General features: G+C 49.4%; 2 protein-coding genes across 4 annotated transcripts in view; one reads left to right on the top strand and one right to left on the bottom strand.

Moving 5' to 3' along the window:
* Positions 1 to 96: 96 nt before the first annotated feature.
* On the bottom strand, positions 97 to 23,929 carry WDR91 (WD repeat domain 91). Its single transcript, XM_064155022.1, has 15 exons — positions 23,418 to 23,929; positions 21,000 to 21,179; positions 19,084 to 19,290; positions 16,827 to 16,910; positions 14,713 to 14,837; positions 12,645 to 12,822; positions 12,231 to 12,389; positions 8,959 to 9,158; positions 8,349 to 8,499; positions 6,394 to 6,488; positions 5,930 to 6,098; positions 5,236 to 5,344; positions 4,044 to 4,156; positions 2,680 to 2,877; positions 97 to 2,245 (listed from the first exon to the last, which is right to left on the bottom strand). Exons 1-15 carry the CDS (start codon positions 23,628 to 23,630, stop codon positions 2,081 to 2,083), a joined length of 2,346 nt encoding a protein of 781 aa, XP_064011092.1. The 5' UTR covers positions 23,631 to 23,929; the 3' UTR covers positions 97 to 2,080.
* The window catches only part of STRA8 (stimulated by retinoic acid 8), a 19,418-nt gene continuing 16,901 nt past the window's right edge, over positions 23,871 to 26,387 (top strand). The window contains exons 1-3 of one of the 3 annotated variants that reach the window (XM_064155027.1): positions 23,871 to 24,133; positions 24,707 to 24,775; positions 24,991 to 25,188. In XM_064155027.1, coding sequence (XP_064011097.1) covers positions 24,997 to 25,188 — 192 coding nt within the window. In that variant the 5' untranslated portion in view covers positions 23,871 to 24,133; positions 24,707 to 24,775; positions 24,991 to 24,996. The other 2 variants (XM_064155026.1, XM_064155028.1) reach the window with 2 other exon arrangements.

Below are 26,387 nucleotides of genomic sequence, written 5' to 3'. Positions count from 1 at the left end.
GAAAGCTGAGCTTCGTGCTGCACACCTGGACCCTGAGGCCAACTGCCCCAGTCAGCCTCCACTTTTTTGAAGCAAGAAATGAACAGAGCACAGGAATAAAGTGCAAGTAAATACTTTATTCTTAATGGAAAAGATCCCAAACAGCTTTTCCCCACAAGGAGAAAAGAAACTAAGAGGAGAAAAATGAGAAAGAATGGAAAAAGAGAAAAATAAGGCAAAAGAGAAAAAATTATTTAAAAAATACAAGAGAGAAAGACAAAGGAGAAGAGGGAAAAAAGGCCAAAGGAGAAGAGGGAAAAAAGGCCAAAGGAGAAGAGGGAAAAAAGGCCAAAGGAGAAGAGGGAAAAAAGGCCAAAGGAGACGAGGGAAAAAAGGCCAAAGGAGAAGAGGGAAAAAAGGCCAAAGGAGAAGAGGGAAAAAAGGCCAAAGGAGAAGAGGGAAAAAAGGCCAAAGGAGAAGAGGGAAAAAAGGCCAAAGGAGAAGAGGGAAAAAAGGCCAAAGGAGAAGAGGGAAAAAAGGCCAAAGGAGAAGAGGGAAAAAAGGCCAAAGAAAAGAAAAGCAAATCAGAGCTAAACAACGAAAAAAAAAGAAAGGAAAAATAACAAGGGACAGAAAAAGAAGGAAAGAAAACAAAAGCACAGCAGATGCTCTCTGAAAGTATACTCTGGTTTGGCACAGGCCTGGCCAGTCTGGCCCATCCTGTCGGCAGGCCCTGTGCTGCCTCATGCCTCTGCTCCAGCCTCACCTTTTGAGGAACCCCAAGCAGAGGGAGAAGGAGAGAGGAACGTCCCTTGCTCTGCTGGTCTGCCTTCCACCTTTTGAGCAAGCAGTCAAGAGAGCTCAAAACAGCTGGGCAGACAAGCCAAAGCCTGCTGGGGACTCCATATCCCTCCCTCCCTCCCAGCATTCCTAATGAAGCAGAATGTTGAGATCTTGACCACTTTGCTTCTTCGGCCACGGAGAAGCAAAGTTGCAGGCTGCTGCCATGAGTTGAGCTGCAGCAGGTGCCCAAAGCAGGGTAAGAGTAGGGGCTGATGACAGAGCTGAACAGAGCACAGGAATCAAGTGCAAGGAAATGTTTTCTTGTTGTAGAAAAGACCCCAAACATCATTTACCCAGCGGAGAAAAGAGGTGGGATGAGAGAGAGAGAAGGGGGGATGAGAGAAGCTGGAAGGAGCAGAGAGACAGACAGGAGGACAGGGGAGAGGCAGAGAGGGGCGGGGAGGGGCAGGAGTCAGTCAGTAAGGAGGTGGTTGGGGGTCAGAGTGACAAACAGAGCAGAGTGCGCGGGGCAGAGAGGCGGCAGCAGAAAGGCAAGCGTGGGGGGAAGGCAGAGAGGCGCGGGGTCAGAGAGGAAAGGTAGCGCAGGGCAAGCAGTAGAGCGTGGGAAGCAGGGGGCAGGTGCGGGGGCAGAGAGGCGGGGGGGGGGGGGGGGGGGGCAGGGGAGGAGTCAGAGAGGCAGCGTGGGGGGAGGCAGCCAGAGAGGCGAGGGGGTGGAGGAGGAGTCAGACCGAGAGGCAGGGGGTGGGAGACAGAGGCCGAGGGCCAGGGAGACAGAGGGACGGGGGCGGGGGGCAGGGGCAGACAGGCGGAGACGCGGGGGACTCGGGGGGGTAGACAGAGAGGCGGGTGAAGGGCCGAGAGAGAGGCAGAGAAGGAAAGGCAACAACAAATGCTCTGCTAACACACAAGTCTGCTTTGGCACAGCTCTTTCCACTCTGCCCCATCGTAGCTCCATGCGCTGTGCTGCCACCTGCCTCTGCTCCACCTCAGCCCCTTCAGAAGCCCTGCGGTGACCCCAGCAGCTTCTCTCCCGCTGCTACCCACGACTCCTAGTGGAGGGAGTGCAGCTACCACAGTGGCTCAGTGGAAACTTACTCTGCAGGGCTGCCGCTGCTCTGCTGCCGTACTGGCATCCCCTTGCACAGTGCTTTGGCAAGGTATTGAACGTTTGGCAAGAGCCAAAGCTGCAGTGAGAAGGAGCACTGTGGGCTGCCTTCTGTCCCATGCAGTTCGTTGGTGTAAAGTTAGCAGTGATTTTATCAAGGCTCTTGCTTTGTCACCTTCAGCACTGTCCACGTTAAGCCTTTTGAGCCAGTAAGGTTGTTAATTTAATCTTGCCATCCATGGAGGCAGTGAGGCAGGTGCCACAGTCCATGGCTGTACTCCAGTCCACTGTGACAACAGGAGCTCGGTGTCCTCCCAAGGAAAGGCAGCTCTCCAGAACCTTTTCCTCACTGTTTAACTACAAGACAGAAAGATAAGATTTCAAGGGGGCAAGTTTCTGTAGCAGAGGCATTGCACCCACAGCCAAAAGCACCTGGCTGCAGTGCAGCCAAGCCAAAGCCTGCTAGGGACTCCATTAGGAGTGCACTGAGCTGACCTGCATCAATAGATTAAAAAGATGAAAGCTGAGCTTTGTGCTGCACACCTGGACCCTAAGGACAAGTGCTGCAGAGCAGCTCTGAGAAGCAGCAGTGTGCATACTGCAGCTAGAGGGCCAAATGCTAACAGAGGGTCCAGAGCCTTGCTCAACAGCAGGCAATGCTACGACGCACAGCACATGAAACTGAGCAGCAGCTTGCAGAGAGCAGCTGCTGCTTCCCAACTGCCAGTGCCTGCTGCTGCAACCTTGTTACGGGAGCTTGTATGGAGGCACTGAGAGCACTTCAGGCTTACCTTAAAGATGACTCCCCCAGTAGAAGAACAGGTCACCATGTAGTTGCCCTCAGAGTCAAAAGCAAAAAGCTTGCCTCTAGGGAACTGGACTTGCTTGTAGCCACTGTACCCGGATAGCACAAAGGGACCTGTGGCTGCGCTGGGAAGATGGTACTCAGACACCTTCAAGCCACTTTTGTGGATGTTCCATTGAATGAACTGGCATGACAAGAAGATGACAAAAGTCCCAAGTCAAATAGACTGGGAGGAAAGTCAAGTGCCTGTTCCTCACAGAAGATGGCATTTGGACACCTCTAAATGCCTATATTGACCAAACACAGGCTGCAAAGCACCAAGAGTGCCAAGCTTCCACAAGCACTGCTGCCTATGTGTGTTTCCACATCACTGCTGGCTCATGTCCAGCCAGCATGCCACCAGCACCCCCAGGTGCCCCAAGGCTGCAGTGCTGCCTGAGGTTGGTGTGACCCAAGTGCAGGACCCCACACTTGGCTTTGTTACACCTCATACAACTGACCTTGGTCCATTGACCCAGCCTGTCCAGATCCCTTTGCAGAATCTTCTACCCTGCAGCAGATCAGCACTCCCACCCAATTTAGTGTCATCTGCAAACGCAGCGAGGGTGCACTGAATTCCCTCCTCCAGATGGGTGCTGGGCAGCACCACCAACCCTAAGACTGCAGTGAGCAGTCTGTAGATCCCTCAAGATTCTGAGGGTATTGTTACTGCTATCCCCACCGGCGGGGGAGCCACCTGGCTTACTGCAAGCTGATTCAGTAGCTTCAGGACCCAGGTCACTGCAGCACCCAGGTCACATCAGCATTTGTCTTAATTGTAGACCCCCAAAGCTGGCCTGCAAAAGAGCTGAGGAAGTCTTGTAAAGATACCATGGCCTTGTTTTGGCCGAGACTGATGGAGCAATGCTACAATAAACACCTGTCCTGCTTTAGGCTGGCAGGGAGCAGCTGGGACAGCCTGTTCAATCTGCTGGTGAGAATCTGCTACCATGCTGGTCACGCCAGCTTTAGAACACAAGTGCTGGCTGGAGCAAAGGATGATGAGGCTTGGAGTTTGGCTCTGGGGGGGGTTTCTTCCACTTTCTGTTTTGGGGTGTTTGTCTCTTTCACTTGGCTTGGACACTACCCTTTTCCACTTGCTGTTTGCTTCTCTGATTGAGTTCTGCTGCCTTGGCTTGTTTTGCTTGTTCAGAAGGCGTTGTACATTGTGTTACTTTGCATTAAACTCTCCTTAACCCACAGAGCTCTGGTTTTCTTAGCTCTCTCTCCTTGAGATCAGTCTGGCTCAAACCAGGGCAATACCCAACATCAAGTCAGATTTTCACCCACAGGAGGTCAGCCAGAGCTTACCTTGCCATCCCCACCTATGCTGTAGACTGTGTTCTCATCGTAGCTGAACTCCACGGAGTAGACTTCCCCATCGTGAGCATTCCAGCTCATGGCACACTCATGCTGCTGCATATCTGAGGAGGAAGCCAGCACTGAGCACACCTTACACTCACACAGAGCTGAAGGCCTTGATCTTCATAAGGTCTCCACCCCAGCCCTCTAAATCAGCTTGGAGGCACCGACCCAACATCAGCACCCTGCGCTTACTCTCCAGTACGTGGGACTTATACACCACCCACAAAATCACTGCCTCTCAGTAAGTCACTTCTTCCTTCAGCTTTACAGGGCTGCTGACAGGCTCTGCAACCAGGGCCCACAGCCACCTTTCTTCTCCTCCTCCCCTTGCTATCCACTCCATCCAAGCAGCTGCTGGCAGCTGTCTTCCCAAAGACCATCTGATTGATTGCAGCCTCCACCCTGGTATCCAGCCCAGAAGCAGATCCCTCCTTCACAAAATAGGGAGGTCTAAAAACGCCTCCATCACAAGGACAGCCTGGAGAGGACAAAATCATTTAGCTTGGAAGAGACCTGTAAGGTCATCAAGTCCAACCATTAACACTGCCAAGCCCACCACTGAAAGCTGTCCCTGTGTAGCACAGCTACACCTCTTGTAAATACCACCAAGGTTGGTGAGCCAACCACTTCCCTGGGCAGCCTGTTCCAGTGCTTGGGAATGCCATTAGTGAAGGAATTTTTCCTAACAACCCACCCAAAGTTCTCCTGATGCATTTTGAAGCCATTTCCCCTTGTCCTATCACTTGCTACGTGGGAAAAGAGACCAACACCCACCTCACCTCACTACAACTTGCTTTTAGGTACCTGCTGAGAATGCTCAGGTCTCCCCTCGGCCTCCTTTTCTCCCAACTAAACCAGCCCAGCTCTCTCAGCCATTCCTCACAGGACTTGTTCTCTAGAGCCACTGCCAGCTTCCTGGCCTTTGTCTGGACACACTCCAGTAACTCAGTGCCTGTATTGCAGAGTGGTCTAAAATTCCACCTCACTAGTGCTGAGTACAGGGGGACAATCACTCCCCATGTCCTGCTGGCCACACCATTTCTGATCCAAGCCAGGCTGCTCCTGGACTTCTGCCCCCCCACTCCAGCACACTGCAGGCTCATGCTCAGCCATGCCCCCAGGTGCTTCTGCTCCCTACCGAAGAGACGAACAATGCCATCTGCAGCCCCTGTGACCAGCAGGTTGCCGTTGTGGTTGAAAGCTGTGCAGTTAATAGCAATGGGCCCAGGCTCCAGGGAGAACTGCAGCTGGAAAGGAAAGGCTGCATTAAGGCTCAGAAACAGAGCTGATCTCCAGGGAAGGGAGGAAAGGCATCAGCCAGCAGCAAGAATTCCTCTGGCAGCAGCAGCTCTGTGACACTCAATCAACAACTCACCTCAGCCAAGCCACAGCTTTCTCAGCTATGGCTTCGAGGCTGCAAAAACACCTGACAGGGAATTAGCTTGAGAGTATTGCTTTCTCCTCTGTGTCAGGGACAGCATTCCCTAAGGACAGGGGTGAGGGATGGGATGAGGATTCCCTGACACAATCTGACCTATCTCAACTGAAGCAACGCAGAAGATGCTTCAGTCCACTGAGGACATTCCCAGTCAAAGTGCACAGGCAGGACAGAAACAAGGCTATGGCCTATGAAAAACCCTGCCAAAAAACAAATCCCCCCCTAAATCCAGCTGCTACTTCACTCTGCTTTTTTACCTGCCATGTGGTACAAGGGAAAGGAGGAACACAAAGGGTGTGGAGAAGAAATTCAGCCTATCTTAGGAAGAGGGCTCCTACACATTGAAACAGAAGACACTCATGCTCAAAAAGAAGGAAATGAAGCTAGCAAGTACCTGCTGCTTCATTGTTTTAGTGTCCCACAGTAGCAGTTTCCCAGGAACCTTGTTCATGCTTTTGCCACCAGAGCTTACTGCTGAGAAGTCCACGTGGGAGATGGGGCTCTGGGCTGCTGCAGAACAGACAAAGGAGGCACCACTTGGGCTGCAGGCAAGCGAGAGGATCCTGAAACACAGCAAACAGTCTGCATTGCCTCTCTCCAGAAGGTGCCTCAAGCACAACACTCAGCTGTGGGCTCTCCCACTGAGACCCTGCAAGACAGGGTGCACTGTTAAGGAGAGCAGGACGCCTGTGCTTAGATTTTAGTGTCCCTCACTGAACTCAGCAGTTGTACACTGCTCAGACAGGGACTGGCCTCTTGGATGAAGTCAAGAGAGTCCTGCGGGAGCACTGAGATTGGAGCTACCTGTTCACAGTCAAACCCAGTGTTTGTATATAAAGATCCACATTCCAGAGTTACCTGGGCATGTTTTCATCAATGCTGATTTCACAGAGATTCTTCTTTGCTTCTGTGTCATACAGCCGAACCGTCCCGACCCCACTGCCAAGCAGGAGCTTGAAAGCAGCAAGGAGAAGATGGGAGCAATGTGAGTGAGGAGTACAATGATGCTCTCCAACAGCCACTCATGCCAGAGTAAATGTTTTCCCTGCTTGTGCATTTGGATTAAACATCACTCCACTGGGGTACACCCTGTCCTCCTGTGCGTCTGACACTGAGTAGGACTGTCCCAGAGCTGCAGATGTCAGAGTAAAAGCACTGCTGTCCAGTGAGAACAAGATCTGATCGGCACCAAGGTGGAGTAAAAGCAACTTTCTAGAGTATGGCTCAGCATTACAGGATGCAAAACATATTTAGAGTTTCACTGTCTAAAGGAGCAAGGAAAGAGTAACAGAGATTTAACGTTCTCAGTTTAAGACAAACCAAGTAGACACCACCTCCTTTTATCCAGGGGAGGATAAAATCATTCCAAAGGGCTCACCCATGCTTTATCAAATGTAAAACCATGCAGGGACACTTTCTTAAAGGCACAAAAGCAAGCCAGATCCTTCTCACTTCAGACCCTGATTTACTGCTGAACCCCCACATAGCTCAGAAAGAAGAATCTATCAGCAAGCAGGAAAAGAGCTCCACCAGGCAGAAGAAACATCAGAACCACTGAGCCGACAAGTGCCTTTAAAAGAGCAAAAGGAAGAGACAAGCTGTAGCACCAGCTCTTCATAGGTGGCATTTGGGGGTCAGCAGCAGCACACTGTCAGTGCCAGAATGTGAAGAGCATTCCCTTGGTTGCAGATTTGCCTTCTCACATAGCCCTGTCAAGGGAAAGCATGAAACAAGCAACAGTTCTACGGAGGGTCATGAAGATAATCAGAGGGCTGGAGCACCTCAGCTATGGGGACAGCATCAGAGAGTTGGGGCTGTCCAGCCTGGAGAAGAGAAGGCTTCAGGGAGACCTTCTAGCAGCCTTCAGTACCTGAAGAGGACTACAGGGGGAGGGCCTTTTTACAAGGGCTTGTAGTGATAGGAGAAGAGGGAATGGATTGAAGCTGGCAAAGGGGAGTTTTAGACTGGATCTTAGGAAGAAATTCTTTACAGTGAGCGTGGTGAGACACTGGAACAGGTTGTCCAAGGACGTTGTAGATGCCTCCTCCCTGGAGGTGTTTAAGGCCAGGTTGGATGAGGCCTTGAGCATCCTCCTCCAGTGTACACTGTCCCTGCTCATAGCAGGAGGGTTGGAGCTGGATAATCTTTAAGCTCCCTCCCAACCCAAACCAATCTGTGGTTCTAAGAATGTGTGTCATTGAAGGCTGCTCTCCAGTGACAGAACAAGAGGAAAAGTGCTAAAGCAAACATCTACACTGTCAGGGTATTTGAGCAAGCCTCGAGCCCCTTATGCACACAGCTGCCCCCAACTCATGAAGGACCCGTCCAGAACTGGTCATGGAGCCCTCTTCACACCTGCCGAAGCAGAATGCCAACAGCACGTCCCTGCTCCACAGCCCTGCTCTCCTTTCTCTGCCTCAGGGTACAAGTAAAGCTCCACAGGTCCCTGCTGCAGGGTTCCTTACCATGGGGTCTTGTGCCTCTGCCTGCCTTCACAAGTGGCTGCCTGCTCTGCCTGAAGAGAGGCACTTCTCTTAAAGGAGCTACTTCTGTCCTCCAGCCACACCCACACTACAGCTTGGGAGCTTCTGTCTCAGGGGAACCACTGGTGAATTCCTTGCTCCAGGTTCCCTAGAGCACACTTTGCCACTCCAGTTTGTTTTGCACCCTACAGGCTTCAGGCATCCGTGTGCCACTAAGGTAGAAACTGTTGCCCTGAGCTTACCTCCAGTGGAGCTGCCGAGAAGGTAATGTGCCACATGCAGCAGCACAGCCCCAGATGAGCTGCTGTGCCTCTGAGGCAGACTACTCACCAGCCGATCGCGCTTGGTGGCCCATTCCAGAGACAGCAACGGAGATTTGGAAATGGAGGAAGCTTTAGTTTGCATGATGGGGTTAAACGACCAGACTTTGATCACCCCATCCACATCCAAGCTGGCCACCCTCCGTCCAGAGCCATCGACCCTATGTGCAGAAGGAAACCAGTTGGGTATTTTTCTCCATGAAGTTCTTGGATGCAAGGAGATATCATCCCAGGCACCCTTCCTCTCCTGGCCACATGCCAACTCCCTCTGCAGGAATTAGAGCTTCCTGGCAGCCCTTCCTGTTCAGTCCACAAGAACTGGCACAATGAAGCTCATTGAGCTCCACATGCCAAGCAAAATGCCCTTTAGCAATAGCATCCTGCAGTCCCAGGGAGTTTCTCTCTGGCTGGCATCTCCCCCTCACATGAACCTCTGCCCATTCCCACTGCACAAGCTGTAGGCTAATTCCAGTCACATCAACTCACCTGCCCTACAGTCAGTACATGCACAGCACATGTCCAGCATGCTGGACAGCACAGAGGCTCAGAGAAAGAGGCCAAGCACAGCAGGTCCTCTGCAGAGGCTTTTCCAAGAAAGCCCTCTCCTGACAACTCCTTACCTGCAGTACATGATGGATGAATGGTGCTCCCCATACTCCTCTTGGCTCAGCACAATGAAAGGCTGCTCCTGACGGACCCCTGCGGCATCGGCGCTGTTGGCAGCCAGTTTGGTTGTAGTCTCTGTTTGCTCAGCATGCAGCTCTGAGCACAGCTCTGTCTCTGCTGTGCTAGCATCAGTTTTCTTCTCAGCACTTTGGCCCTGAAGGAAGAAATCCTGTGTGAAAAAGCAGCGCTCCAGATCAAACTCTTCAGCCACCCCAGCCTGCTGGGACTCAAACCCAAGAAGCTGCATGGAAACAGAAGCAGTCAGCTCAACACTCCCTCTGCCAGGAACCTTTCCAAGCACAAGGATAGTGTTGCACAATTGCCTCCCTAGTTGCAGAGCCCCTTACAGCCCCTGCCAGGTGCCCCACCGTACACTGTCCTGGGAGAATTAAAGGAACCACATCTGTTTGCCTCAGCTGCTATCAGAGGCTCATGTTGATGCCATTAGAGCATAAACTCACAAGCAAATCAACGTTTTCCAAGGAGTTCTTGCATTCAGCAATACAAATTAATTCTGTATCATATGAACTTCTGTAAACCTGCACAAAATTCTTGTTGGATGATGAGCCTCAGCAGAGATTAGCTTTGTCTGCCAAGGCTTCAGCCTGTGTGCAGTGGGGCAACCACTGCAGCCAAGTGACTGATGACAACAGTAGGGCTGACACCAGCCCAAAAGCTTAAGACCTGTTTTGACAGGGCAGACAGAACAAACAGGAGTTTTAAGAGCTGAAGGTATCTGAATAAGACAAGATCTGCACTGCAGCACACAGCAGTGTTTGCAAACAGCTCAGTCTTCCTTTGCCACCAGAAGCTGAACAAGAAACAGATACAGCACATAAGTCAGTAAAACATCTGCAAGCATTCCTCTGCTCAGCCATCCTCTGAAGAGGAGATGCCCCAAAATGGTACTATCATTGATGGTTTTGAATCCCTGTTCCCTAACATGTCCTTGACTTATTTCTAGCAGATTCCCAGCTGGAGCAATGGGTCAAACACTGCACACTCAAACAGGCTGAAATCACAAAAATGGAAAAGATTAGGAAATACATTCAGGAATGCCTCTCTGTGTATTAGTGTGGGGAGACAAGAGCAAATAAATAACACTCATGTGAAAGAAAGTGTCACTTGTGGTTTCTTTTCTGCTCACATGTTGAGAATAGAAAGCTGAAGAGCATCAGCAGCTCTGGGGAAAAAATAAGCCTTGGAGTCCTGGTGGACCACAGGATGCCCATGAGCCTCAATGTGCCTTTGTGGCCATGAAGGCCAATGGCATCCTGGGGTGTATTGCAAGGGGTGTGGCTACTACATCCAGAGAAGTTCTCCTTCCACTCTTCTCTGCCCTGGTGAGGCTACATCTGGAATAGTGTCCAGTTCTGGGCCCCTCAATTCAAGGACCTCAGGAAACTGCTTGAGAGCCCAGCACAGAGCCACAGAGCTGCTGAAGGGAGTGGCATATCTCCCTGTAAGAAAAGGCTGAGGGAGGTGGGTCTCTTGAGCTTGGAGGAGACTGAAGGGTGACCTCATTCATGTTGATAAAGATGTGCAGGGCAGTGTCAGGAGGACAGAGCCAGACTCTACTCAGTGATGTCTAATGATAGGACAAGGGACAATGAGTGCAGGCTGGAGCAGAGGAGGTTCCACATGAACATAAGGAAAAACTTTTTCCCTGTGAGGGGGGCAGAGCTGTAGAACAGACTACCCAGAGAGGTGTGGAATTTCCTTCTCTGGAGATGTTCAATACCCACCTGCATGAGTTCTTGTGTGATCTACTCTAGGTGATCCTGCTCTGGTCTGGCAGGGAGGTTGGACTGGATGACTTTTCAAGGCCCCTTCTAACCCCTAAAATTCTGTGATCAGTTTCCTCAAGGCCAGGAAAACACTGCCTTAGCCTGAAACATCACAGAACAAGGAGAGGCAAAGGATACTCACTAAGAAACTGGGCTTTGCAATTTCCTGACCAAGAGTTAATGAAAATGTTTTAGATAAGCCATGAAGAAACAAAGTTCTCTCATAGCCTTGAATGCTCAGTGGAGTAACAACTCCTCTCCCAGGCAGTGCTTCCACAAACAGAAAAGCCACACATACTGGCCCACAGCCAAGTGCCTCAGCACTCTCTCTCCCCCAGGGCAGTGTCTCATACAGGCAAAATAAACAGGGCTGAGATGCTGTCATCATTTCTCCTGTGCTCAATCTCCTTTGACCACATGGCTGCTGAAAGTCAGACAACACAGAGGTGAACAGAAGCAGTCTGCTTAACAAACAGCAGTTTTATTATTTCCTTAGATTAGCAAGCAGGACACAGCCCCTGGCAAAGATGAAACATACAGTGCAAAAAAACCCCAAAACCCTTCAAAAAGCAAACACTGCTAAAAGGATGTTTCCACCCCTCTCCAGGAGTGCTTTCTACTGATTTTTACCTGTCCCACACAGAGCCTGTATACACCAGCACAAGAACCCACAAGAGAGAACTGGCTTGGGCAGGGTGGGTGCTCACTGCCACTAAGGAATGGGGATTGTAACAAAGTATTTGAACACAATCATTAAGCAGGCTGAGGGGAGACCTCACTGCTCTCTACGACTTAAGGGTTGGACTTGATGATCTGTGAGGTCTCTTCCAACCCTGATGATACTGTGATACTGTGACTACCTGAAAGGAGGTTGCAGTGAGGTGGGGGTTGGTCTCTTCTCTCTAGTACAGGAGGAAATGGACTGAAATTGTGCCAAAGAAGGTTTAGGTTGGATATTTCTCTACATGGAAAAATTCTTTACATGGAGTGATCAGGCATTGGAACAGGTTGCCTGGGGAGACAGTGGAGTCAGCATCCCTGGAGGCTTTCAGGAATCATGTGGACAGGGCACTGAGAGATGGTTTAATGGCCACAGTGGTATTTGGTCGATAGCTGGACTCAAACTTAGGAGGTCTTTCCCCACCAGAAAAATTCTGTGAATGAAACACCCTCCCCAGGACCAAGCTGGTGAAGAGATCATGACAAAAGGCAACTATTCTTCCATCTGAAATGCCAATACTGATTCCCTTCCAGGGACATAGCAATATGCCAAGTATGGAAGGAGCTAATTAACTACAAGAGATTAACCTTTGATACAGTTAGATCTGAGCAGCAATTCAGAATCTTCATAGGACGCTTGCACTTGTTTTACAACTCAGCACAACAAACTACAGAAACAGCAGCCCTCAGCTTGCCAGCCTTGCAGTGTTGCCTGGTACCTGGGAGGTCCCTTTTGAGAGCAGCTCCTTCCTTTCCTTCCCATGCTCTTGCAAGCGCTTCTGCCGCTGCTGCAGGAAGCTGGACTCGCCTGCTCCTAACCCACTGAAATGGCTCTTCCCATCCTTACAGCTCACTGCTCCTTCTTTTCCTTTGGCACTCTGGAAGGCAGAGGAATGGTTTGGCTAAGTTACATTCAGGCTGCAGAACAAGAGGAAGAAAAGAAAACAAGCACCTGCAAGCACCAGACAACAGAAGCTGTCCTTGTGCTGCATTCAGGTCCAGCATACACTGGCAAGGAGGGAAAGGGCATTTTGTTTTTTCAGGTGGAAGGAAAAGCTTGGAGCAGTGCTGTGCTTCTGCAAGTTAACTCCCAGGATACTCAGCACCCTTCAAGGAACACAGTTAAGAATTACCTGGTGGTTTGTTGGTTCTTTCTTCCCTAGCAGCACACTGCTAGTCTGAGTTGGAGAAGCCCCACTTGGATGTGCTGGTCTGGCAGGGCCTTTTTTACTTTGCAAGAGAAAAGAAGATAGAAAACCTCCCCGGGACTGAAGAGAATGTGCAGCACTCCTCTGGCTGCAGGTCATATCACTGATTAAAAACACAAAGCAAGCAAAAAACATCAAACAATATGAATGTGTAGCCAGACAAACTGACCAAAGACTACCTAAGCAAGAGCCAGCTGTCTGAACCTCTGGAGGGCAGATGTTCCTTTCCAAGCTGATGGACCACAACACATCAAAAACTGGTTTTAAACACCCTTTTAGTGCCTGGGGCACATCATTATAATTACTGTATATATATAGAATTACTGTAACCAAAGCTCACTTGTCAGAGATGCCACTGCCTCAGTGGGCTCAACTGTTGCAGAATCCTCTAGTGGGGCCACCTCGAACTCCTTCCACTCAGTTTAGAAAGACCCTAAGGGATGGGCAGGGGAATCCAGACTCTCAAAGCACCTGTTCAGCTGGGACTCCCAATTCAAGGCATAAAACAAGCCTACTTTGAGAGGCATTTAGTATTCAGTGTTTCAGTGAACATTCTTTGACATTCAGCAGTTTCAAAGCACAGGCCCTCCCTGTATCACAAATTGGACCCAAAGGAAAATAAGTGCAGGTCCTCTTCTATGACTACACTTCCCTCCTTTCTCAGCCCACAGTGCCAAGAGCAGCTGCTGCTTTCCAAAACAGAACTGCCTGGATCACTCTGCTACAGCTTCCTCTGAGAGAAAAGCAGCAGCAAGGGGAAGGGGAATACAGTCATTTACTATGCCTATCCTCTCTTCTGTCAAAGCTGGGCCTTGGGTTGAGCAGAGACACAGAAAAAGCAGACCTGGCTCTCAAAGAGACAAGCTGCATGTACAAGAAATGCCACTTTCAAGCCAAGCTTTTCTAATACAAGTGGATAAGAATGAATATGGGAAGATGTTATTCCAGCCCTCACATCACTCTCACCACTGTGTGCAGATGAGCATCAGGGCTTCCCCACACGGAGTAGCTAAAGCAAAACAAACTCTCAAACTCTGTAGCCCATCCTATGCTAAGCAGTTGTCAGGAGAGACTTAAGTGTCTGGTGAACTATTCAATTACACAGTTTTTAGACTAAAATCAAGACTTAGCTTGTGGTCTGTGTGACAACTGCTATATGCCACTGTCAGCAGGATAATTTCATCAATCCCACTCCTGTCTCAACAGAAGTGAAAGAAGCACAGGAGAAAAGCCAAACCCCCAGCAGTGTTACCTTGTGGCTAAGATACATCTCCTTAAAGCCAAACAATCTAAAATTAAAAGACCACAAGTTCAAACACACAGACTTGCTCTGCATGACTGTGTCCTGGGGGGAAATAACAGCCAAAATGACAATTAAACAAGCTGTATCACTCTGTATGCTGCCTGGTTTCCACAGACAGGAACACAAGAGATGTAGCCATAAAAAACACACCTTAACTGCAGCAAGTTTGTAAGGAATTTTGTGTCTACCTGAGCCTCACAGAAGATAAATCCATTTTCCTTTGATATTGTAAAAGCAAGAAAGCATCTCTGCTTTAACAATAGCCTCTTTGGGTCACACAACAGTGTCCACAAAACAACACAGGGCACTAACCTATTGTAACACAGGTACTAAAATAAACTGAAGCTGAGACAATCCACTTCATTTGATCAATATTGCAGAGTATTGCACTCCTACCAGTGCTCTGCCTGCCCAGAACACCATGGTGTAATGCTGAGAGCAAAGAAGAATCACTTCTGTGTGTGCTTGGGCTCTCACTGATTGGCAAGAACCTCACTCCTGAATGGCAGGAGAGATGCCCATCATTAATTTGTATATTAAACTCACTTAGGTCAACAAAATTCCTGCCTGGATGTCTTGTTGCATTGATTCCCAAGGCAGGGAATCAAGAAATAACCCTTCAGGAACCTCCCTGACCCAAAAAAAGAAGCAGTAGAGCCTGTCCCCAGCTCCTCCTCTGCAGGCACTCACAGCTCAGAGTCCCCTAGTCGATCCATGTTGGCCACATATGCAGGCAGCTTGTGATGCACAACTTCTTGTTCCATCTCCAGTTCCTCTTTCTTCAGGCGGGAGGATTCAGCCTGCAAAGCAAACAGCTACAACAAGGGAAGAGAGCCAAGTAAACAGAAGGTCACCGAGATCCACCTCCTGCCCACTCACTGAAGTTGTTTACTTCTTTATTTCAACAGCCCAAGAAGGGAGGGGAGGGAAGAAAAGCTGCTTGGAGTGGCTGAGCATATTAGTCCCAAGCAGTCGAAAGAATCAGTACTTTAGACACACAGGGTAACTGTAGCCTACTTACAACCCTCCACTCCCCTCCTTGGGCTGCTGCTGCAGGGACATGAATGATAGTGGGAAACAAAGGCTGTCAGAGTAGAGCTCATCAGCCTCTCCATGCAAGCAGCTGAAGGCCAGGGCAATGCACAAGATTGGCAGTAGTGCTGTATGGGCACTGAGCCTAGAAGGTAATCTTCTTCCCACAGCCAAGGGTTTGGTGTGCTGGCAGGGTGCAAAGGGCAATGCCATCGGGTCACCCTGAAACCCAGCTACACGCCCTGATCAGCTCCCTCCCAGGCATGACAGTGACATTTATCTCCACATCATGAAAAATAAGACATTTTTCTCTCTCTCCCTTAGCAAAGAGGAACCTCAGGGTACAGCTTTCTGTGACGGATGTGGTTTGTGCCTGTGACTCTTCTTCACAGGAGGAGTTCCTCAAGGCTTTCTTTTACAAGGGGAAAAAAGGAGCTTTAGAAATCCAGCTGCTATGCCTGTACTTGCATTGGTCCAACAGTGACATCACAATCACTACTTCATTTCAACTAGCACCAAATCCAACATTTATTTATACCACTTTTTTATTAAAGATGTGTTCTATATGGAGCTGCTTCCTTTTCTGACCTAAGCAGTTCTCCCAAAAGGGAATTCTAGATTTTACCTCTGCCTTTGTGTCCTAGAAAGAGTTCTATGTGAAAACATACTTTAACCTGCTGCCCCTCTGACCAACCACCTTTACAGAACCTTCCTGTCAAAGTTTGCCTGATCCACTGACTCCACAGAGTACACAGCCAACAATCTCACTTTTCTTCTGCAAAAGGCACTTTCTTTTTGAAATTACTCTATTTGACTTCAACATTTTTAGGACAAACAACCAGCACTGATCAGCTGCTAGAGCAGATGAAATGGGAAGCATTACTACAGCAGCTGAAATGGGAAGCAAGGCACACAACATGTTTTATAATGCCAAACTCATTTTACTGGAGTATATAGAGGGCTTTTATTTGGTATGTCTGAGGAAGTTAAATTCAAGAGCTGCTTGCACAAATAAGGCTTCCCATTTGTACATTATCATCCACATGTGATCTGTAGTTTAGAAAGTTCTTGAACTGTTGAATTCCTAAATCACTCCAATAGGAACTTCTACTGGGAAAGGACTGACAATGTTACAGAATCTTACCCCGCTCCCCCCCTTAAGCATCTGCTGCTGATATTGTCAAAAACAAGATTTGGAGCTGAGTGAGGTTTTGTCAGAACTGGTTTAACCTTTCTTATAATTTCCTGTAAGGCCTACAGACATTCACATTTCTATCAGAAGATCTAAACAGCTTTAAGTGCACTTCCACCATGGTGAAGTGGCTACTTCATTAGTAAGAGTTGCTTACCTCTTTGCCAGAAATTATTGCCCATTTCTGTTGCTCTGGCAGCCAAAATCTGGAAGCAACTGACAACTGCTGACAAGTTTCTATGCAAAATCAGCCATACTAGTTTGACCTTGCCTTGACTTTACAGTGTAGCAGGAAAAGAGTCTGCACAGTATCCAGCCACCTGAGCAGGGCAGTCACCTCCAGCAGTGGGAACTGCAATACCCTAAACAGACATTTCACAACGCGATCACAACCCTAAGTTTACTGGAGGCATTTGAAAGACAAACCACAACAACAAAGGACTCGCAGAAGAATTTGGCCTTGGAATGACTGCACTGAGCAGAACAGTTACAACTTCCTTGAATGGATGAAACCAGTTTTATAAACCAAAAGTTTACAGCCTCATACAGTCAGCAAGCAACAAGTGAATTCGGGTCTGACCTTATGCCGCAACGATTCGTTTTCTTCTTGTATGAGGCTGCTCCTCAGGCACTCAGCTTCAAAGTTCAAGATGACTGGAACTGGTGAGAAATGTTAAAGAAAACCAAAGCAAGAACTTGTGTGCACTTGGATTAATCCTAACAGCCAGCACTCCATAGTGGACATCTGCCTGCGATACAGCAAGGCTTGTCCATGCTACCAGCAAGGAGAATGTGTGAGACCTGAAGACAAGTAACAACTTGGTTACCTAAGCCAACTTTGCATTTCACTGTTGCACAAACTATTTCATGCATGCTATGCAAGGATCTTTAGATTCTTCCTTTTAATATGTCAGGGGGACAAAGATGCTGTGTTACTGCCTTAGTGTACACTGAAGGAACAGTTCGGGATGAGCTGTATTCCAGCTGCAGTGTAAACCTGCCCATCAGCAAACAAGGTCAGAACTGTAAAGGGTGGGACAAAAGATGTTAGTACTGCCAGTGCTGAATGGCCCTGTTACAGTGAGCAATGCTGTGAACCTGCACACCTAAAGAAGGGTCTGTTAGAGGCTATAACCCAAGGTTGAATGTCTGTTTTATACTATAACAAGCAAAGAGAAAAAGCATTTCAGAACCAGATGTGCAAAAGATGTCTGGTCACTACCACAGAGTGGCTCAGACTGGAAGGGACCTTAGAGATAATCCATTCCAACCTCCCTACCACGGGCAGGGACACGACTCAACTAGACACAGCTTGGCCCTGAACACCTCCAGGGAAGGGGCATCCATGACCTCTCTGGGGAACCTATTCCAGTGTCTCACCGTCCTCGTACTGAAAAACTTCTTCCCAAGATCCAGTCTAAACCTACTGTCCCTCAGCTTAAAACTGTCCTAGTGCTACACACCCTTATGAGAAATCCCTTTCCAGCCTTCCTGTAGGATCCCTTCAGGTACTGGAAGGCAGCTATAAGGTCACTCTGGAGTCTTCTCTTCAACAGGCTAAAACAATCCCACCTCCCTCAGCCTGTCCTCATAGCAGAGGTGCTTCAGGCCTTGGACTATCTTTGTGGCTCTCCCTTGAACTCGCTCCAACAGTTCTATGCCCTTATGACACCAAGCTAGGAGCAGGTGTTGATATGTTGGAGGGTAGGGGAGCCCTGCAGAGGAACCTAGACAGGCTGGATAGGTGGGCAGAGGCCAACAGGATGACATTTCACAAGGCCAAGTGCAGGGTTCTGCACTTTGGTCACAACAACCCCAAGCAGTGCTACAGGCTAGGGACAGAGTGGCTGGAGTGCAGGCAGGAAGAAAGGGACCTGGGGGTACTGATAGAGAGTAGCCAAATATGAGCCAGCAGTGTGTCCAGGTGGCCAAGAGAGCCAATGGCATCCTGGCCTGGCTCAGGAACAGTGTGGCCAGTAGGACAAGGGAGGTTATTCTTCCCTGTACTTAAGACTGGTCAGGCCACACCTTGAGTACTGTGTCCAGTTCTGGGCCCCTCAATTCAAGAGAGATGTTGAGGTGCTGGAAGGTGTCCAGAGAAGGGCAACAAAGATGGTGAGGGGCCTGGAGCACAAACCCTATGAGGAGAGGGTGATGGATCTGGGGTTGTTTAGCCTGCAGAAGAGGAGGCTCAGGGCAGAGCTCACTGCTGTCTACAACTACCTGAAGGGAGGCTGTAGCCAGGTGGGGTTGGTCTCTTCTCCCAGGCAACCAGCAGCAGAACAAGGGGACACAGTCTCAAGTTGTGCCAGGGGAGGTCTAGGCTGGATGTTAGGAGGAAGTTGTTGGCAGAGAGAGTGATTGGCATTGGAATGGGCTGCCCAGGGAGGTGGTGGAGTCACCGCCCCTGGAGGTGTTCAAGAAAAGCCTGGATGAGGCACTTAGTGCCATGGTCCAGTTGACTGGATAGGGCTGGGGGATAGGTTGGACTGGATGATCTTGGAGGTCTCTTCCACCCTGGTTGGTTCTATGGTTCTATGATGGGGACATCAGAACTGGACGCAGTATTCAAGGTGGTGTTTGTCATAAGGACGAGCTCAGCATTAGCAACAGCCACAAATGTTTGTGTCCAGGGAACAGAACCCATCACCAGGTAACTGAACAGTAACTATCCCATCATCCTCTGGCACACAGCAGCTTCCTATGCAGGCTTGGCTCTAAACAATCACCTGGAAGCAGCAAGTTCTACAATACTACACTCCTGGCACCACTGTTAACAATAAGCACACCACCAGGGCAAGGGAGATTCAGCCATCAGCTGCACAAAAAAGGATATGCATGCACTGAAACAGGACGCTCAGGAAGTTGTGCAGAGACACAATAAATGTGTCTGCCCACTGGCGCGAGAAATAGGTGGCAAAGGTGGGGTTGGATTCTGGGGTAGGGAGGAAGGGCAGGACAAACCAATCCTTCCACTCCGCCTGGTTCTGGAGCTCGGAGGCCTGCTTGAGGAAAAACTCCTGTGCCTTGTCATTGCGGCCAGTCTGAAAGACAGTGAGAAGAGCAGGGCTCAGTAATGCCTCCACTGATGCCACCACATGAGGCCTAGGACTGCTTGCTCTGTATTGTGGAGGCACAAACTACTACTTTCCACTCAGCAGAGCAAGAGGTTAGAGGTAACAGCTTCCTCAAGGGAAAAAGGGATCTCAAACATCCTAGAAGAAGCTCACAAACATACTTACTTGACCTTCCTTCTACTTGCCAGTCTTGTTTAAAGGCTGAGGCATAGTGAACTAATCATTCACTCACATTTCCAACTAGTATTTGTATACAGGACCCAAGTGTACTTCAAATTACTCAAGTCTACAGCAGATACAGCCTGAAACAGTTTCCATCTAATACATTATTAAGAGAAGTCACTCACACTTCAGGGTGAGCACAGAGCAAACCAAAACACACCAAAAAAAAAACCCTCAACCCACAGAAATGTGCATTAGATTTTAACTCTTCCCCCAATAGCTGTAATTGAAGATTTTCAGTCAGGGAACAGAATCAAGGATGAAGCACTGATTCTCAATGGTAAAGCATGACACATGAAGTCCTGACAGGTGTTTGTATATTCTGTTTGCTAAAGCCCACCTTGTGCAATGTATTCTAGTGATTTTCCTAGGATTTCAGTAAGATAATCTCTGCTCCATTTTAAGCTCATTATTTCTGTTCTATTCAAATCAAGCAAAACACCATTCATTCATTTCCTCCCCACATTACCCTGCACAGATTTGAAGCCCACTTCTCCCCTCTCTTATAAACTAAAACTCAACTCCAAGTCATGTTTATTTTTCCTTCTGGACCCTCCAAATCCCCTGATGCTTCTATAAGTGTAGTGCCTGGACAGAGGCTGTGTTGCCAGTAGTTTAGAGTGGAAGGAACATAGACAATCCTGCCTGTTGATCCCCAGCACTGCAGTAAGGCATTTCCCTGCACTGTTGCTGCCTTCTCAGTCATTTGTCACTTTGCATGAAAGCAGTTGACCACTCCCACATGCAAGTGCCTGGGGCTTTTTTCTGCCTCTTTCTTCAATTTATGAAGGCAGGTTTGAGTGCTTTCTTATCTTTCTCTGTTGTCATGGCAATGCTCCACAAGGAGGTGTTTAGAAACCTTGTAATCTTTCCTAATACCAAAGCTAACTGAGCTGGACTGAATCATAGAATGGCTTGGGTTGGAAGGGACCTTAAAGACCATCTAGTTCCAGCCCTCTCACCAGGGGCAGGGACACCTTCCACTAGAACAGGTTGCTCAAGGTCTCATCTAACCTGGCCTTGAACACTTCCAGGGAGGAGACATCCACAACTTCCCTGGGCAGCCTGCTTCAGTGTCTCCCTAACCCTACCATAATAAATTTCTTTATGAGATTTCTTTATTAAACCTTTATGAAACGTCTTCATTAAATCTAAATTACAATTTTCTTAAAATCTAGTGTAAATCTGCCCTCCTCAAGCTTCCTACCAGAGAGGGACCTGCTTTCATGTTTGCATGTGCATGTCTTGCTCCCAGCTAACCACATTTCTCTCTCCCCTGAGCTCCCTTGTCCTGCTCGTCATGTGAGTCTGAATCAAACTCCTTACTACACTAATGACACACAACACAGGAATTGCTTTTCCCTTACCCACTAAGCCTGCCAGTGGCTCACATTGCCCTGGTTTCAGAGACTAGGAGCTTTTCAAAACAGAAGCCTGAACAAATGAAGCACTACCTGAACGGTATGGACAAGGTAGTATCGGAACAAGCTGGTTCTGAGCTTGTTCACCGTCGGCCGGTACACATCCTCCAAGCGGCTGAAAAGACGTCGGTCCAGATAGCTCCAATAATCCCTCAGGGCTACCAGGTCATAGCTCTGAACAAACTGTTGCAGCTGGTCCACTATCTTATCCACCTAGAGGGCAAAACGGGAGACTTTCTGTCACTTAACGCTGACAAACTTTAAGCTGAGAAGTGCAAACCAAGCAAACTCAACGCTGAGAAGCGCAAGGAATACCACAAAGCAGCACTCATGCATTAGCTGTTTTCCAAAGGCTGGGAACACTCTGCATTTTATACTAGCATTCTTCCACTATGCAGTGCCTTCCAATTAATGAAAAAGAAGAAAACAAACACACACCAAAACAAAAACCAGATGAAGCAAAACATGAATCATAGAATCAACCAGGTTGGAAGAGACCTCCAAGATCATCCAGGTCAAACTAGCACCCAGCCCTATCCAGTCAACCAGACCATGGCACTAAGTGCCTCATCCAGGCTTTTCTTGAACACCTCCAGAGATGGCAACTCCACCACCTCCCTGGGCAGCCCATTCCAATGCCAATCACTCTCTCTGCCAACAACTTCCTCCTATCATCCAGCATAGACCTCCCCTGGCACAACTTGAGACTCTCTCCCCTTGTTCTGTTGCTGGCGGCCTGGGAGAAGAGACCAACCCCACCTGGCTTCAGCTTCCCTTCAGGTAGTTGTAGGCAGCAATGAGCTCTGCCCTGAGCCTCCTCTTCTCCAGGCTGCACACCCCCAGCTCCCTCAGCCTCTCCTCATAGGGTTTGTGTTCCAGGCTCCTCACCAGCCTTGTTGCCCTTCTCTGGACATGTTCCAGCACGTCAACATCTCTCTTGAATTGAGGGGCCCAGAACTGGACACAGTACTCAAGGTGTGGCCTGACCAGTGCTAAGTACAGGGAAGAATAACCTCCCTTGTCATAGCCACATAGATTTCTGACTACAAGATCACCTTTTGCTGAAAGCAGTAGGGGAGTTGCTTTGTTTGCCAGTAAGCAAAACCTTTCACTTTTAAAAGAAGTCAGTTGATAATAAGAAGCAGGAGTAATGTGATTAAGTGATACATCTGGAAATTTGTAATGCTTTTAAACTAAAAGGGGAAAAAAATGGGTTTAGTCAGCAGAAAGAGGAAGAAAGATCTGTCACACTGCTATCTTTCAGGTGCCTTCCTCTTTAATAACTCGATCTACTAACAAGGTTTGTGGTTGAGGATTGTTTGCAGACAATTACTTCTGCAATCTGAATAATGCAGAAAGAAAGCACGGGGGAAAAAAAACCTTTCAGTGATTTCTGATGGCAAAGACAGGCAACAGGGGGGAAAAAAAGGCAAAAAACCCACAACGTGCACCCTAACAACGCTGTTTAAATGCGACTTGCTCCTCCATCATCACTTAACATCTTAGGACATCACCCAGCCTCTATCTCTGTGGCTTCCTAAAGGAAACTGGAGTTTGTGACCCCCTCGCAGCTCCCTCTTGGACAACGTCATTAAATCAGCTGCTTGACAACTTCTACACATCAAGTGCTGCTGTTCTAAAAATCAAAGCAACATGCTTTATGAAGGATAATGCTGCTTGAAGAAAGATCTGTCCATTCTAAACCACTACATTCAGAATTGCTGCTCCAAGAACACGAAGCTCACAGGAAGGCCTGAAACTGTGTTTCGAAGGCTAGCAAGCTGCGAATTTCCACGCAGCTAGCGGCTGCTTAAGACACACAAACAAAGGAGCGGAGGTGTAAAGCCGCGAGATAAAATTCTCCTGACTGAGAAAAGATCCAGGCAAAGAGCTGTCCTGCCGCTGCCGTCCCCGCTCCTCTCGGCACAGAGCTGGGATCCGCCGTCGGTTTACATGTCGGATGCAGGGGCAACAGACAGCGGTTTTAATGGACGGCAAAGACCGGCAACGCGGCTGGCTGGGAACCGCGGCCCCCGACCGGGCAGCCAGGATAGGGGACGGCGCCTGTCGCCCAGCGCTATCGCCGCTTCGGAGCCAAGCAGAAGGAGAGCTTTTAATCGGCTAAACCTGTCACTCCCGCTGGGAGGCTGCGCGTACACCAACGGCGGCAGAGCCAAGCCCTCACCCCCGGGATGCTGCCGGGTCCCACCTGCTCGGCCAGCCGGGTCCCGGCGCCCAGTTCAGCTCGGGGGGACAGGGGCGGCCGCCTCAGAGGGAAGCTGCTTCCGCGGGGAAGCGAGGGGCACCTGGAGCTGTCCCGCTGCCGCTCGGCCCGCTCCGGGAGCAATGCGCGGAGGGGTTCCTGCGGCCTGCCCGAGGACCTGCCCTGAGGACTCAGGGGGCACCCGCATCCAAGGCCCCACCAGGCATGGGGATGCGGTCGCCGCTCACCCGGAAGCCTTTCTCTCGGTCCGCCTTGATCTCAGCATCCAGCTGCTTCAGGGCGGCAGTGAAGCCGCGGAAGAGAAGATACTCCCGCACCAGCTCATCCGTCCGCTCCGCTGCCGCCGCCATGGAAGCCCCCACGTCGCCGCTGGCTCCGCCCGCCGAGGAGCGGGGCGGGAGGAATGCAGCTGCAAGCGAAGCGGCCCGGCCCCGCGCCATGCGAACTACAGCTCCCAGGGCGCCTCGCCCCGTCTGCCTAGTCCAAGGCACGCCGGGACTGGTAGTCCCCTCCGCCGCACTTGCGCACGTCCCCCGCGCCTTCTGCTCCCGCCTCTCTTCCTTCCCCGCGGGCGCCCGCAACCCGCGCTTTTTCTGCTCTGCTATTGGCTGCTGCCAGGCGCTGCCTGCCCTCTGATTGGCCCCGCTCCACGTGCGACTCCTATTGCTGGGCGGAGGCGGGCAGGGGCGCAGCGGCCCTGGCCATGGGAGGTGGCCGGCAGGGGCGGGGCTGGAAGTGGCCCCTCGGGCCGGATGGGACCGGACCGAACCCAGCCCGACCGGCAGGGCAGTGTATTGTAGTGTAGAGTAGCGTGGGATTGGCTGGTCAGGAGTTGGGGCCGTCTTCGTTCCGCCTCTAACGGCTTCCCTGGGCCGCTGTTTCGCTTCCTGGCTGCAGAAGAAACAGCGGGGCCAGGCGTTCTTGTCTCTAGCGCGTTTTTGCGGTCGGTAAAGGGCAGGGGACATTGGTCCAGTTGCTGGGAAGGGCTTCCCCGGGTGGGCACCTTGAGCTCTGGCAGGGTGGCTGCAGCAGGCCCGGCTGGGTGTGAATCTGACTCTTTCACTCATGCGTGTGTCTGATAATTGTTGCCCGCTGCCATATCACAGTTAATTTGGAAGGAAGCTCATGTGTTGTGAAGGAATCTTTTAGTAACATGGGTGGGAGGTGAGGAGCTTCCATGTTTTGTCAAGCCAAGCCCTGGGTATCCCATGGAAGTGCAATGTCAATCAGATCATTGCAGGGAAAGGTACAGGAGGTGGGAGGCTTGTCCCAGCTGCATTCCATGTTGTACAGCTTATCCTTTGTGATAGATTAGGTTTTAGTATTTACAGGTGGCATCCCTTACACAAAAAAATCAAACTCCATGATTTCCTACAGAAAAAACAATCTGGAATGTTCTTGGCAGTCACCCTAAGCTTGCTTTTTTTGTTTGCCTGCTCTTCAGGCTCTAAGATCTCTTGTTCTTCACATAGATGATTATTCAAGTAGGAATAAACATTGCATTTTATGGTTGTAGCGAGGTGGAGGTCAGTCTCTTTAGTACCAGGTGATAGGACAAGAGGAGATTGTCTGCAGTTGTGCCAGGGCAGGTTTAAGATGGTTATTGGAGAGAATTTGTTTCTTGCAAGAGGGGTCAGGCATTGGAACAGGGAGCTGGTGGAGTCACTGTCCCTGGAGGCACACGAGAAACCTGTGGACGTGGCGCTCTGGGACGCGGTTTAATGGCCATGGTGGTGTTGGGTCTGTGGTTGGACTCCACGCTCCTAGAGGTCCTACAGCTCTACGATTGTGTGCTTACAGCTTTTCATGGAGACAGCTGGAAACTGTAGGAAGAAACGTGCCAGAGTGCAACCCAGTCCCCTACCACACCTGAAAGAAGCAGAGCTCTGCGTGGCAAAGCAGCACTTGTCGCAGTCGCACCAGCGGGCTGTGCTCACAAGACTCTTCATCAGCTTGCGGGAGGCTGTTCTATCCCAGTCAGACAGCTCAGCCTCAAAGGTGTGAAGCATATTTCTCTATGCATCACTGTTATCTGTGGTTATGTTTAGCCAGGTTTATTAGGGTGACCACTGTAGCTTTCTGGGTGCCAGTGAGGTATGCAGTTTGTGTCTGCACCTCTCCTGGGTGTTTTTTACTTTAAAGCTGCCAGCTCAGTGGAAGCAAATTGCTCACTTTGTAGTCATGGGTTTATCATGTGCCTTGTTTGCTCTGCTCTTTGGTGGTGGTGGTTTGTTGGGTTTTTTTTCCCCTCTTTCTATACAGGGGTTTTGCAGTTTCTTTGTAGCTTTGCAGCTCTTTTTGTAGCATTTTGGAACCAAACCAAGGGACCCCGTGATGAAATTATCTTGATTTCACAGCATTTTGCTAAGAAGTCAGAAGAGTGACTTTAGGGACAGAAGAAGCCCTAGAGGAGGAATTCATTCAGCTTCATGAGGTGCACTCTGTCTTCAAGACACTGGAAAAATTATACTGGGGGGAAAAACCCCAATCACCAGTAGTGTTTATTGGCTTCTATTGAGAAACTATTTAAGCAAAACAAAACAAAACTCTTTTAATTAAGATTAAATTGACCCAAATTTAAAGTGGACATTACCATGCTTAAAGCAGAGGAGTAAACATCCAGACTCCTCTGCCACCACTCCATTTAATTGGTTACTTTCTGTTTTTTTTTTTTTCCTGTTTGTGAAATGGAGAGGGTAAGGACTAACTAGGGCAGGAATTGTCCTTTTAAAGGGCTTTGAGGCTCTGAACGTGCAAAGTGCTGCTATCTGGAGCTTGTGCCTGCTTGAGCCGCTTAATTCTCATGCAGGTTGAAGTAAAAGTTCATTTTGCCATGTTCTGAGCAAGATGCAAGTTAAGCTGAAATCACCATGATCTCACGAGCCAAGACCAAACAGATGCTTAATTTTTCTGCTCTGTTGGGACTTCCTTCACATACATATTCTTACAGTTGCTTTTGCATTAGGATCCTGTGTCCCTTAGGTGATTTTTTTGGAGGCCATGGAACTTCAGTATCTTCAGGAGCCTAAATACAGAAGTTTACTTATAATCCTAGGTCTTAATCTTTGGCCCAAATGCCCAACCTGAAAGCTCCTACTTAGGGTGATTGTGGATAGTCCCACCAATAGCATAAACCTTGAAACATTTTTGAGCTGTGTCTATTATTAGATGTATTTGCCCTTTGTCCTCAATTGTGC

The sequence above is a fragment of the Pogoniulus pusillus genome, chromosome 15 (genome assembly GCF_015220805.1).
Source record: "Pogoniulus pusillus isolate bPogPus1 chromosome 15, bPogPus1.pri, whole genome shotgun sequence".
In the NCBI taxonomy this organism is placed as follows: Eukaryota; Metazoa; Chordata; class Aves; order Piciformes; family Lybiidae; genus Pogoniulus; species Pogoniulus pusillus.
This window is presented reverse-complemented; position numbering and strand designations above follow the sequence as displayed.

What these genes read in the sequence shown, in the direction of transcription:
- WDR91 (XM_064155022.1), bottom strand. Translation starts at nt 23,630, where the DNA reads ATGGCGCGGGGCCGGGCCGCTTCGCTTGCAGCTGCATTCCTCCCGCCC. An exon ending in TCATCCATCATGTACTGCAG is followed by an intron (nt 8,500 to 8,958) that starts GTAAGGAGTTGT and finishes TTCTGCACATAG; the next exon opens with GGTCGATGGCTCTGGACGGA. An exon ending in CTGGGGGAGTCATCTTTAAG is followed by an intron (nt 2,246 to 2,679) that starts GTAAGCCTGAAG and finishes TCTGTCTTGTAG; the next exon opens with TTAAACAGTGAGGAAAAGGT.